The following is a 15,063-nucleotide window of genomic DNA, read 5'->3' as shown; positions in this document are numbered from 1 at the left end:
GTCAGACAAATTGCATTCCCGTGGCCTGCCTCCTCTGTTAAACAACATCTTATACAGCTTACTTTGTGAGAAACATCTGAACTTTGCTCACGGAGATATTGCGATAAGAAGGATTTCGTATATAGGCCTACCCCAGGGTTCATGTTTGAGTCCTCTTTTGTTCAATTTTTTTGTGAGTGACATCGACAGTTGTCTCTCTGAAGGCTGCACTCTAAGACAACTTGCAGATGACAGCGTAGTATCTGTAACTGGTTCTACAGGGTCTCATCTGCACAGGCCTTTACAAGATACTTTAGACAGATTATCTTCCTGGGCGTTGGGGCTTGGGATTGAGTTCTTTTCAGAGAAATCGGAGCTGGTGGTTTTTTTCTAAGAAACATCGACCTGCTCAATCTAAGCTTCAACTCCTAGGCAGAACAATCACTCAATCGATGTGTTTCAAGTATCTTGGGGTTTGGTTTGATTCCAAGTGCACCTAGAAAGCTCACATTGAGAATCTGAAAGGAAAATGCCAAAAAAGGATTAATTTTCTCCGAACAATTACCGGCACCTGGTGGGGAGCCCACCCAGAAGATCCAATTAAGTTGTATCGAACTACTATTCTTTCAGTGATGGAGTATGGTAGTTTCTGTTTTAAATCAGCTGCCAAAACACACCTCATCAAACTCGAACGGATTCAATATCGTTGTCTTCGCATCGCTTTCGGTTGTATGCCTTCAACGCATAACATGAGTCTTGAAGTTTTGGCATGCATACTCCCACTGAAAGATCGATTCAATTTACTATCTCTGCGGTTCCTCATCAGGCGTGAGGTCATGAACCCATTGGTGATTGCAAATTTTGAACAGCTGCTCGAGCAAAATCTTCAAACAAGATATATGACTATATATCATGAATTCATGTCTTTGCAATTAAATCCTTCTTCGTATTCCCCTACTCGTGCTTTTTCCCCTGACTATGACAATTTCTCTAACCAGTTTGATTTGTCCATGCAGCAGGAAATTCGTGAAATTCCGGATCAACTTCGTCCGATTGTTGTTCCTAGAATTTTCAGTGCTAAGTATGGACACATCAACTCTGAAAAAGTGTACTTTACTGATGGATCATTGATGAATGACTCTACAGGATTTGGAGTGTTCAATGAAATTTCGAAAGCATCTTATAGTCTTCAGTCTCCGTGCTCAGTGTATATTGCGGAATTAGGGGCAATTATCGGGCACTGGAGAACGTCGCTCTACGTACCATTGATATTACTATATTGTAACAGACAGCCTCAGTTATGTTGAAGCCATTCGTTCTTTAAGACCAGGGAATCACTCTCCATTCTTTCTAGGAAGAATACAAAATTGTTTGAGTAATTTATGTAGACGCGGCTTTTACATCACCTTTGTTTGGGTCCCTTCACATTGCTCCATAATTGGAAATGAGAAAGCTGACGCTTTGGCGAAGATAGGCGCGCTTGAGGGTGAAGTTTATCAACGTGAAATTGCCTTCGATGAATTTTTCTTTTAAGTCCGCATAAATGTTCTCGCCAACTGGCAGCGGAAATGGAGAGAAGGTGAGTTGGGTCGGTGGCTCCACTCAATTATCCCATAGGTAAGCCTTAAACCATGGTTCAAGTGTTTGAGCTTGAGTTGTGATTTTATACGAACATTTTCACGACTCATGTCCAATCACTGTTCCTTGAACGCTTTACTCTATCGTGTAAATCTGTCTAGCAGCAAACTCTGTAACTGTGGCCAAGGTTACCAAGACATCGAACATGTGGTTTGGTCATGTGAGGTTCATATTATCGCCCGAACGAGTTTAATTGATTCCCTTAAGGCCCGGGAAAACAACCTTATGTAACGGTTGGCCGCGATGGACTTAGTAGATATATATGTCTGAACTTTACCTATTTTTAAATCTATCTATCTACGTCTTTAAAACTTTTACTTTTCTATCTGCCATGTACAATAGTATTTACTAGAGAATTATAAAACGTAATAAAAACTGATTTTGGCTCCTTTAAACCCAGTGTATGTGCCGTTTGAAATTGAAAAACCGTTTGAGCCGTGAAAAATTGCCGTTTGAAAAACATTGAGGAAGATTTCTAACGTTGTTTTCCAAATATATATATGAAACTTTTTTTAAAGAAATAATCAAAAAAAATTTAAAGACATAATCGAACTGGTTTACATTGATAACGTTGAAACTGTATTGGAAAATTATATCCCACGTTCGATATAATTTGCGATCCAATCATCGCGTGGGTACGGTAGATTTTCTGGTACATCCATACATACATACATGTATGTATGCAAAGCTCGAGGTAACAACGCATCTTAGCATCTTCTCAGCCACCCTCAGGATGATTGTATGCACAGAGAGGGAAAACTGTCAAGTCACGTATGGCATTTGGCAGCTTTTAAGTGAGCATGGTAAAAGTTATGCTCGGTATTTTTCCTCTCGAGCAAAACGGGTGCTGCTGGCTTCTATTCGTTCAGTTTCATTTGTTGTCTGCTGGCATTTTCAACGAAGAAGTAAGTAGTAAGTAAGGTAGCTTGCTCTCGTGACAGATTTATTGCTTTGTCACTCTATTTAGCGAAATTGAGTATGCAGCAGCATGTGGGTTGGCACAATTTTTGCCCGCATAAGTTCTGTCTCCTTCATCCGAAAGGACTAATTCTTGTAAAATGTCCTAAGCAGATACTGCGCGTTTGCTGAAAGTCTGCCATGTTCAATGTCAGATCCGCAGCTTGAACTTGCTGCTGAACATTCATTTCTAACTGAATTTCTGAAATGCAATCAAAATGTGCAGTTCGCTTTCTCAAACAAAGGATGGAAACTAGTTTCCATGTGGGGAAAATTAATCAGCAGCCAGATGAAACAGGAAGTTTATAATTTATTCTCGACAAGCAACGCGTGGAAAAACTTCCAGAAGAATATTTTGCCTTTTTCCAGATGAGTTTCTTTCTATCCCTTGCAGTTTACGATAGGTTTGGGAAAATGCAATTTGGGAAGTGCTAAGTTTGATGAACACTGTTGCTACAAGCTACAAGTGTTATTGTTCAGCAAACTTCGGGTATTGTTTTGTGCTAAGAAACTTCTTTGCATTTTTTCGATTTCTTTTCATTTTTTGGTCTTCAAATTATTTTTGAATAATGAAAAATGAAAATCGGTTCTCCAGTTGAGGGGTGCTTAGAATGGGTCATATTAAATTTGGAACACTTATTTGTTGGACCATTCCCACACTGGACATTTGGAAATTGATAGTTATCCTTAACGGTGCAAGAAATTTTCTACCAAAGTATTCAACATCGCGCTACGAATGCCATCAAGTGGTTTCAATTATGGCTTCCTCCAGTGTTTGGTCTCTATCATTAAACAATTTCACCGGCACGCCCCTCGGCCTACGGATCGGAAGGTGATGATTTGATAATTGAAGGTGTGAACAGGCCAGGGGTTGACTACTTAAAGGACAAAATCGAAGATTAATAACTCAATTTCATTCCGCTCGAAGATGTCGCTGGCCGCAGATCAAATCCTTGCCTGTCCGATGATTTCCATCAATGCCCGTGTGTGGCGATTCTGGTCCTTCATCCTCAAACATGATTTCATGCTGTACACAAGCATCGTTCCGGTGACCGTAATGAACATTTTTATGTTCGCTGATTTGTACCGGGCCTGGGGCAACATTGATGAAGTTATCATAAATGCCTATTTTGCGGTGTTGTACTTTAATGCAGTGGTAAGTAGAACAAAATTTTGAATCGCTTTTAAATCTAAAATTTTAATTCACAGCTGAGGACTCTTATATTGGTGTACAACCATGAAAAATACGAAAGCTTTCTGCTGAATATAGCCGTAGTATACACCGAAATCGAAGTAAGTCTTGATTTTCGGTATGAATGAGAGCTTTAAAATAAAATTCATTGTTATTGGTTGCAGAAAATTGAAGACGAAACCATCCAGAGCCTACTGCAGCTGTTTACCAAACGAGCCCGAATGATGTCAATAGCCAATTTGGTGCTGGGGGCATTCATCAGCGCCTGCTTTGTGGTCTATCCTTTGTTCACCGAACAGGGCGGTCTGCCCTATGGCATGCTCATTCCCGGTGTGGACAATTTTTCGTCTCCCCAGTACGAAATCCTATATGTGCTGCAAGTGCTTTTGACGTTTCCCGGATGCTGCATGTACATTCCATTCACCAGCTTTTTCGCAACTTGTACACTTTTTGGCTTGATTCAGATAAAATTAGTCCAACAGCGCCTGAAGCTATTCAAAGGAACCGACGAAGTGCTCGAGTCAAGCAGTAAAAATGAAGTTATTATTTCACAAATCATCGAAGAACATGAACGAGCCATTATCTACGTAAGGGAAATGAATTCGATGGTGACCTACATATGCCTGGTGGAATTCCTTTCGTTTGGACTTATGCTATGTGCTCTATTGTTTCTATTCAACATTGTGAGTTATCTCTAAAGTTCTCAATTCCATTCCTGAACACGTTTTTTTTCTTTTGAAAGATCGAACACATGGCTCAATTCATCATTGTGGCGGCTTACATTTTCATGATTATATCGCAAATATTTGCATTCTACTGGCATGGAAATGAAATTCGTGAAGAAAGTGTTGCGATTGCAGAGGCAGCTTACAGCGGCTATTGGGTTGAGCTGCATCCTTCTGTTCGTAGAAAACTTCTGTTGATTATTTTGCGTGCTCAGAAGCCTTTACAGGTAATTTAAATCATTTTAAATTTGGATGGCATTGTTTTACAATTCTTTTTTTATCAAGATTACAGTGGGCAACATATACCCGATGACTTTGGAAATGTTTCAATCCCTGCTCAATGCATCGTACTCCTACTTCACGCTGTTAAGACGTGTATACAGTAATTAAAAACCCAAAACCGAAAAAGGAAATTGGAAAAAAACACCTAAAAACAACATCTTCTAACGTCGATTTAGTTTATTTGAACGGAGTTGAAAAAGGGTGAATGAATAATATGAACGAACCCCTTGTCACATTTAACTTTCAATACATACTATCATTTTTTTATTTTATTTACATGGTTTTCCATCTCACGACATAACTTGCTGGACAATATTCCTCCAATTCACTCGATCCAACCGTTCTCCAATCTAGACATCTAAAATTCGCCAGATCACGCTCCACTTGGTCTAACCCAAGGGGTTGAAATCAAGAGAGAATTCTTTGCATATGGAGTGGTAATCATCAATATTCCACAATTGCTTCACAAATTGCAATAATTAGCACATTTTCACTCTCTCTGAGCACTGGTTCCTCTCATGTGGAATTTTCTCACAAATTGCCACAAATTACCACAAATTCAATCATTGGCTGCACAATTTGTGTGATCATTGACGAATTTCTAACTTCATTTCAGTTCCCCGGTCTTACTAACATCACACAAAAGTGAAATTAATACTCGGCACAAAAAAAACTGTATGAGTTAGATGCCTTAATAAAAATACTTGTAAATAATAAAAACAAGTTCCCGTCGCTCGAATACGCAGGTATACGCAGGTTCCCCTCGAGTAATATCCATGTCTCGTGCCCGTAGAGTACAGCCGGTCTAATGAGTGTCATATACAGCTTACACTTCGTGCAAGTCTAAGTCTTCTCGACCGCAGTTGCTCGTGAAGTCCATAGTAGGCACGACTTCCGGTGATCATTTGTCGCCGGATCGTGAACTTGTAAATATTGGACAAGCGGGCTCGACGGTCCCAGATCTGCAGGCCAGCAAATAGCCTTGTCGAAGCCCATGCGTGATTCGAATGAACTCGAATTCCGCACACAGCACAGCGTTCCATCTATTGTTGCTTTGATCAATTTGGTAAGCTTTCCGGAAAAGCCCTTCTCGTCCATGATTTTCCATGGATTTCCATGGATCATCGGGATAGCACTTTATGGGCGGCATTGAGGACAGTGATCGCTCGGTATTTCTCACAGTCAAATTTGGTGGCCTTCTTGTAAATGGGCCATATTCCACTCCTCTGGTAGCTGTCCTGCGTCCCAGGTCCGGACCATCAACCGGTGTAGTCAATCGGCCGACTTGTTGGAGCCCATTTTTATGAGTTCAGCTGACTTGTTGCTATGCAGCTGGTGAATGCCTTCCTTAACTTCACCATCACGAGCTCGAACTTGCACTTTACACAGTGAGTTTAAATAAGTGCGTGTTGAAATTGCGCAAGTAAGTACAAAAACTTGAGTGCACTTCGAATCCAAGTTGCACCGTGAAGATTCCTTTGCTGGGTTCCTTCAGTCTCTGAAAGAACTGTTTCCTGGGAACGATGCAGCTGCTCCAGCTCCTCGAGCTGCTCCTCTTCCAGGCGGCGCTTAGCTTAGCTTAGTTTGATTGACTACTCACATCCATCATTAATCGTTTAACCTAAAATGCTCTATCAATATTTGAAAAAACATTTTCTGAAAGTTACTTGGCTTTTCTTTAAATAGTGTTCTATTATTTACTCTTTAAATATCACGATCGCAGGCGTGGCTCAGTAGGAAAAGTTCCATAAATTTTTTTCAGAGGTCAAATGAATGGAACCTGGGATTGGCTGCACATTCACAATGTTCAACACTGATGCTCTCTCTTGAAACATCAATAACGGTGCCGGCCGCGTTCTTGTAGCCAAGTGATAGGTTTGAAAAGCGAGAAAGGGATGAATAATGTTGTGCTTAAGAACTGAGGTTACCACTTTGAACCTAGTTATTCGAATATGTTTATATTATTTTTACCAATTGACCTTAGACTATATCTCAAAACAACTGCGTTGATGAAACTATGCAATTTAATTACTAAAGGTTTTACAGAATACTTGGAATCATCTGGTAAAATTATTATATCTGTGCAGATGATTTTTAATGGTTTCGGCTTAAGTGAAATTTCCGAGAGCGAGTGTGATAGAAATAGCTTGAAATTCATTTGATGGAAATGGTGTTATTTACGTGGAAGAAGAAGCAAGCTGATCGAGGCTTAATCATGACAAATGGGTGTCAGGATAAAAGGGAACCTCGAAAATAAGAAAAGGCACGTGTAGTGAAAATGTTCACCTCTTCTCATAAAAATTGAAGTCTGGTAAAATGTGAAGAAAAGTTGTGCGATTTAAATCCTCGTGGGAAAAAGGTGCATTAAGGTTCTTCATTTCCAAATGAATTAAATTGCAAAGAAAAAGAAAAAGAGAAGGGATAAAAGCATATGGAAGTGCATATTGGTGAAAGAAAGTAGAATTCAAGAAGAAAATATGGTTGATTTTCTACAGAAATTAGTGAGGAGTAGTGAAAAGAAAAGCAAACGTGCCACTAAAGGGGAAATCTGAAGAGTTGGCAAAGGTGGCACAGTGAGGATAAATAGGTTGAAGGTTTACTCTTGGCGAAGTTTGAAGGGTTGCGACGAATACGAACTCAAATTATCAGCAGATTGGTAAGCTGTATTTTTCATAAAAATGTGAAATCCTCAGGAGATTGGTAAGATGTGTTTTTACTGAAATAAAATAAATCGGTAGTGAATTTTGAATAGGGCAAATGCGCCAAATGTAAACAAATGGAGTTATCAGCTGGGTGATAAAGTACGTTCAGAGATCTACGTTTTGAATGCACAACGTTAACTGAAGGATATTTGATTTTCGAGAAACAGAGAAAACAAATTAAAATTTATGCTGGGATTTTACGGAGCTGTCAAACTTTGAACGCGTTTTTCTAGAAACAGTGATGTTGGCGCATTCGCCGTACTCAAAATTCGATACCGAAATAGGAATGTTTAATCAATTGCCAGCTGGCCAGGTATATACACGGATGTCGGAATTCTTTCCAATTCAACCTTTCATTTTAACTATGAATTATAAAGCGTGACATTATTACATATTAATATTTCAGTGCCTTTGTTTCGCTCGTTGAAATTAAATTTCAAAATAAGTTGGCAAAGAAATTCCAATACAGAGATGGACATTTCTGGTTTGAAAAATAATTATCTTGTGAAGATCGATAAAAGGATTTAATTTTTATGTCAAACTGTATTTTCAAAGTTTTTTCTTACGGCCTTTTTCAGTTTATATCAATCAGATTTCACAGTTAGATCATCATAATGAGTAAATTTTCTTCAAAAGGTATTAGGAGTAGCAGAACTCAAAAATTATGATATGATGATGAATGAGACAAGAGAAACATCACTGATTTACTCAAACGAACTGTGAAGTGCTAAACTTTAATTTGAACTACAACTTCAAAACAGTTCGGAAAAAAATCAGAATCTTAATGCTACTTAAAACACTTAATGTGCATCACAAGCCGCTGCAAAAAAAAACATTTTTGAATACATCGAACACGCTTTAAGATCAAATTGAAAAGAAAAAGAATACTTAGCTTTGGTTTACTTGAGTTTTTCTAATTTTAGCAACAACACTCTGCCTCGCTAGACTCCCTCATTCGCTCTTGGAAATTCCGGGAAGAGCAGCATCGGAATACAATGGCCTTAAAGGTTGATTCATCTCCACTATTAGAGGAAACTGTGTTATGTAATTTTCCCCTTGTTATTTATACCGTATTTGTTTTCTCCCCTCGATCAGTGGTCCACCGTACCCGACAAAAACAAACGCAAACTGTCGCCAGTGTATTGCTACCTCACTCACTCACACGCTCTCTCGCAACACTGACAAAATTTTCGGGGCAACACCGCCCGATGGCAGTGCAACACCAGGTCAAAACCAGTGCAACACCGTCCGAATAAACAAACAATTTGACAGCACCTAGTGGTGCACCAGTGCAACACTAGTGGATGCCTCAGCAAAAACAAATACGGTATTAATAACATGAAAAGAACTCTCCGACTACGGTTTTGACACACGCGGAAAAAAGTATACGTCCGAACCTACCAACGCCTACTGCACTTTTTAAGTTTGTTACTTTTTGACTTAGTTGAAAAACTTTAGTATGGAAATTTCCTTCAACTTTTTAACATGAATATTTTTTTGAGAATTTAAAAATGATTGAATAAACAAATTTAAGAAAAAGTAATGAAAACAGAAAAAAAATCTATTAAGAAAAATAGAATAAATTTTCTCAGTATTGCAGTTCGAACCGGAAATTGCAGGTCCCATTTTAAAAAACAATTTTGAAATTTAAATTTAATGTACTAATAAAAATATAAATAATTTTAAAAGGTAATGCAAAGTACACCGGGACAGCTAGTAAGGTATAAAATTTGCTATGATTCACGAGGAAAATATTCAAGAAAATAAAAAAGCAACAATTTGAAAAGAAAATTACCATACAAACCTATAAATCCGAACCCAATGCCGTGATTGACGAAAGTTTACAGACTAGTTTCGTAAAGGATAGACGGAAGAAAAGCTGTTATCAAATTGAAAAATAAAGAAGAGTATATGGATAGGCAATAAATGGAAAATCTACAGGTCAAAAACGACACCCAGAGATATGAAAAATCTGTCAAAAATAGAAAAGAATACTATTAACGCCCAGGTTTTTTTTAAATCCAATTTCCAAGCCAAATATCCAAATTAAAAGATGAATATCTGTATTAGCAATTGAAGTAACACAAGACTTTTAAACTGCTAAAATGTAAAACTTAATTAAACAAACCGATATTCGAATTTATAACTTAAATCAACTTCATATTTCATTATTTAAACATTAACCATTTCACACCTCAGTTAAAATTTGATGGCCAAAAAACCGGTTTAACAGAGAAACAATAAACGATTTGTTGTTTTTGCCGAATTAAAAAAAAACCTTAAAGTTATTCACGTTCTTCGAACGTCATTCTAAGTCGAAACGCAAAAGAGAAGAACACACCAAAAGTTGCCAAAAACATCTAGATCGTTTCTCTCATTTCTCAACACTTAGGTCAAGCTTACTAGAGGACTCCATCCGAATAAAGTCGAAATTCAAGTAGCTCAGTTTAAGTTAGCACCGGGGTGCGATCAGATGTTGTACGTCGCCGTCGTCGATCGTCAAGCGCGGTGAATGTTCCGGTAGGGAAATTAAACGTTCATTGTTATGCGCAAAACGCAATTCTGTTAATGATGGATAATGAGCTTGTGGCCGATCACGTGGAAGATGAACTTTCGGACGATGCGTTCGTGGGATGCTACAATCACCAGCTGGAGTTGGAGATCAAGGGCGTCGTGATACCGGATGATGAACGGGTTGCGCATCGGTATAACTTGACGCGATACTGTTTGCGTCGCCGATTTGTCCCAAGCAACACAGCGAGGTCGACAACCGATTTTTGGACCGATTCGTTGGAGCGTTTTCGGGAATCTCTAAACCAGTTGAGGAAACATGTCACTGTGGAAGGACTGATTGAGGTCAACGATGAATCATCGCTTATGCTGCGCTGCATTGAAGGGGATTTGTTTGAACTGGTTCGATGCTGCTCGTTGATTAAACGGATGAAGAAAATTCCACTCAACGAAATGCGATATTGTGCATCGGTTTACTGTAGAATACTGAAAGGAGAACTTCAATCAATGTATCGATTGCTGTTAAATCCGATGAACATGTTTGGTTTCCTCAGTGCTATAGACGATGCTATGATTGCAGTTGAACTGGCTAAGCCATTTCTCAGACAGACAAAAAAGCGACTTAATGAACTGAGGTCCGTTTATCGACGGGTGCGAGATCTTTTCTACGTCGAAAAGCTGCGGAATTGCTCCCATGCCGTAGCCAATGATAAAGTGTGTCCCGGAACAGCGGCAGCTGCGTTAAGATGGATCGCGTGGGAAGTTCAGCAACGAAAACCTCCAGGTTTCAAAGACCCGTTACTAGATTTGCAGGATGTTAGGCTGGATGTATCGGAAAATGTCAACCTCGAAGTTCTCTTCTTCCTGATTGTGAAAGTTATCGTTATAGAAAAGCTTTGCTGCTTAAGTTTATTCTGGAGAATACACAGTGCTTGCGGTTATTATCTGAAAGAATTGCAAAAATGTCAAACGATTTCAAAAGTAGCTGTCCTATTGAATAATTTGAACTTTGATGAAATAATCAACTATCAAGAAAAAGCTTTTCAGAGTGTGTTTGACTTTTATGACAAAACATCGGATACGTTTACTGAAAAATCGGAAACACTTAAAACCTTAAGTTGTCTCAAGCTAGGCCGGAAACTGTTAAATGCTAGGAAAATGTTAATAATGTTATCTCACAGAGAAGATGGCGCAAGTTTCAGAAAGCTAGTTAAGTATGAACTTTTTCAATTCAAAAATGATTGTATGAGCTTAAAATACTTAACAAAATGGACAGATATATCGGATGAAATTTATGTAGTTACAAGAAACCATCAGTTAGTGTTGAGTCAACCTATTGCAGATTTGGTCCAAAGTGAAGTAAACGACCCATTGGAATGGTATCTATCGAATTTGAGACTTATCTTGCTTGAAAATGATTGCACCAGTTTAAAACAAATAGTTAAAAGGTTCAAATCAACTCCGATGTCAATCCTGATGGCCCTTCACTACTGGCAAAAGTTGACTTACGATTCAATTAATCAAAAATTAAACCTAGAATCGATTAAACTAGATCTCAAAGTTCTGTGTGCCGGTAGATTTCGCAATCATTTGAACAATTGTAACGATCCGTTCTATGATATTTTACCTTTGAATACTCTCATACATGCCCAGCTTATGACGGAAACTTTCCTGATTGATTTTGTCCCGCTCGAAGCTTCGTTCCCTGAAGGATTGAAGAAAATGCAAATTGAGGGCTGCGAATGGCTGGAGCTTCAAAATAAGCTAAAGAAAGCTGCATTAGAGCTGAATTGCGAGGGTGTGCAACAATGTCTCGAAGAGGGCGCTCTGTTGAGCTCATTCCCCTTGGATGGTTCTTCGGTAGTTAATCGAGTTTCTTTAGCACATCTCGTGGCACGAAAGTACTTCAATCAACTTAACAGTCCCGATGATTTGTTGGAGAAAACTTTAGATGCCATTAGCACTGAATGGCGTCAATTGTTTGTCACAAACAAATTTAAACTTTCGGTTGCACTCGACACAAAACTGTTTGAGCAAGCTTTTGAGCTACTCGAATGCGAAAATGTCCGTAACTACCCGGAAGAAATTTTCCAATGGTCTCATTTGGCACAAAAATTGATCGCAAAATGGAAGAATCTAAACACCGATGAATTGATTTATGTGCGTAATTGTCTCGCAAAACATGGAAACGTGCAATCAATTGATTACCTCTATTTGTTAGTCGATCAAAACTTCCCACCAGATGTCGTCACATTGCTGACAGTTATAGGTGCAGATGAGGAAAATATTTTCCTCCGCTTGATCAAACTGAACCCATCGATTAGCAGCGAAGTTTTTCCCGCCGCTGTTGGAATGCAATTTAAAAGTTCGATTGTGTTCTTGCTGCCACAGATGGATCAAACAACAGTTGAAACAGTTTTAATCAGCTCAGTAAGACATAATAATCTGCACGTGGTTAAGCGTGGAATCGCTTGCTTAAACTTAGCTAATGAGGAAGATTCTGTAATTCTGGAGAAAGTTTTTAACTTATCTATCGAACTGGAACGATTGAGTACACTTCGAATATTCGCAAAACATTTCGGATCCAATTTTTTTCCAAAGTTGATTCGGCAAGCGATTAATGCGAATAAATTGCATGTTCTGAAACAACACCCCGGAATTGTTGACCAAATTTCAACTGTACCTGATGCTCTTTCGCTAGCCATAAAAATAAACTCAAAGGAAATTATAAAATATCTGCTAAAACACGGTCTTTTTCTGTCTGATGACCTCGAGGAAATTTATCAAGCAGCTGATTTGAATCGAATTGAAGCTCTCGAAATTCTTTCAGCACAAATCAAACTGAATTTCAAATCAAAGCACACTGAAATCCAACATTGGAAAAAATGGTTCGCACGTTGGCAGCACATCGAACTTTTGGAACAAATTCTGAAACGATGCATCAATGGAAGTGTTCAAACTCGCGAAATCGTTGAAACCAAACTGCAGGAACTGAAATGCAGTGTTGATAAGATGTGGTCCCTTTACACGATTCACTCGAATCTAGGAGAAGACGAAACGTGTTGCGTTTTCGAAAACGCAGCGTGCCTTGGAAATTTTGAACTTTTAAACACTGCCATCGTAATCCAAGCAATCGGTGAGCAGCTTGGACTTTTTGATGCCGATGCAGTGGAACGCCAATATTTGATTTACGCATTTGATGGCGGAAACGGTGGGAGCTACGCCTACTGTGACTTGAAAGTCTATTGCGAAACTATACCGGATGAAATGGGCGTAAAAGAAGCAACAATCGAGCCTAAAGTTTTGTGCATTGCTTCGCTACGAAAACAAATTGAATCATTCTTAGAAAAAGAGGGGCATCCGGTCAGATACAGTGGAAATGTAAATATTTTCACGGAAGACAGTACTGAGCTCAGATTTCAAGTGCTACAGCTAGAATCATTCGGCTGCGTGATTGAATTAAAGTCCAAAAATAAACCGCATCAAGACTATCAATCATTTGTTGCCAGAGGAGTAGAATCAGCTCTAGAAAATAGTTTGCAATCAAAATATGAATCTATTTTTTCGGAAGTATTTGGCAGATCTTGGTTGACTTTGGACCTAATGCAGCAGCTTGTGTCAAGTGCTAATCTTTGCTCCAAAGTAAAGCTGCAAGTCGTTGAAACATTTCTAGCTGCTGGACTCGATTTTTGGAATTCGTCTGAAGGATGGATCTTTTTCAGAACTTCCTGCGGCTCCAATTTCCCAGATCTAATCAAGCTTCTTCTCAGCGATATCCGTTTAAAGTTTACTCAGCATCAAACCTTGGCACTACTTGCCCGATACGGTTCCATCGAAGTCATTGAACAATTTTTGCAATCGGAAAACCTTTCCCCAGAAGATGAGTTTCATCTTATTTCGTCCGTCTGGTGGGAGTTTAATGTCAAACAAATTGTGATGCTTCGAGAATGCTATACGTTTCTTTTGTTCAAGCTGCAAAAGTACGGATTCGAAAGGTGCTGTGTTGACATTGACGTTCCCAAAAACCCACGGGATTGGATTGATTCCGTTGAGAAAATTGTGAAATGGGCTAAACAACTGCAAATCCGTTCCGACTACCTCAGCTATACGGCAATCGATAACGAGGTTTTTCTGTTGCTGCGACTAATCCATCGTCAGTTGTTTATCATCAAGGATAAACCACATCTAAAACAGTACAATATTCAAGAGTTTGTTTTTGTTCTGGCGAAATTTCTTTCGATCTTCACAGTGTTGCCGAGCGATGATCTAAACAGAAGCTCGCGGGAAGTTGTTTATAAGATGGTGCTGAACAAACCTCAGATTATGTCGTTTTTGGAAGGGATTGTCGAACAACTTGAATTCTATGTGCGAGAATTTCAATCATCCTTGAACAACTTGGAACAACTGCTCAGTAATGGAAATTTCAACGGCGATGTTTCAATATTGAAGACAAAGTGGGAATCTCTCGGCTATCAACTGCTGTTGACCGATCACCAGTGGAAGCAACTTTCGTCAGGATCAGGTCAGTTGCGAGATCGCATCAGTAATGTTCTTCTACAGAATAGGAACAACTTGAACATAGTCCTTTCGAAGGAATTCGGAAGTAAAAAACATCAACTGAACGAGCTCTTCTCATTGATCAAGTCGATGCATTCGTTGAATAAACTCTACCGAATTCTCAAGAGCTTCTCTTTGGAGCATTGCTCGAAAGCCATTCTGGTAGCTTCGATGGAGCGATTCGTACAAGTATTTGGAGAAACCATCAAGGATACAGCCCAATCGCCGAATCTACCTGGCTTATTAGGGATCCTACTACGCAAAAAGATCACTCAGCTGTCAATTCACCAATGGACGCGTAACGTCACCTGTCATGGCTATCCGTTGGAGAGAAAATTGCAAACACTGCAGCAAAAGTTTAGATACTTTTCCAATGCTGAGGACTACCTCAAGAAAGCTAAAGCAACTGTCGGATTACTGCTGGCGGCTGCTTTATTGGAGTATACCAGCTTAATGTACCAAACCTTGCTACGGTTCAAAACTTTGAATGAGATGAGATCATTCATGACCTACCTGGGGG

At 39.1% G+C, this 15,063-nt stretch overlaps 1 protein-coding gene across 1 annotated transcript; it reads left to right on the top strand.

Moving 5' to 3' along the window:
• The first annotated feature begins 1,522 nt into the window (after positions 1-1,522).
• LOC129749431 (odorant receptor Or2-like) lies at positions 1,523-4,881 on the top strand. Its single transcript, XM_055744406.1, has 6 exons — positions 1,523-1,558; positions 3,503-3,730; positions 3,784-3,867; positions 3,931-4,449; positions 4,509-4,718; positions 4,777-4,881. The coding sequence occupies exons 1-6, from the start codon at positions 1,523-1,525 to the stop codon at positions 4,879-4,881; spliced, it is 1,182 nt and encodes a 393-aa protein (XP_055600381.1).
• The last annotated feature ends 10,182 nt before the right edge of the window (positions 4,882-15,063 follow it).

The sequence above is a fragment of the Uranotaenia lowii genome, chromosome 2, assembly GCF_029784155.1.
Source record: "Uranotaenia lowii strain MFRU-FL chromosome 2, ASM2978415v1, whole genome shotgun sequence".
NCBI lineage: Eukaryota > Metazoa > Arthropoda > Insecta > Diptera > Culicidae > Uranotaenia > Uranotaenia lowii.
Note: the sequence above shows the minus strand (reverse complement) of the source record. Positions and strands in the feature narration are given on the sequence as shown.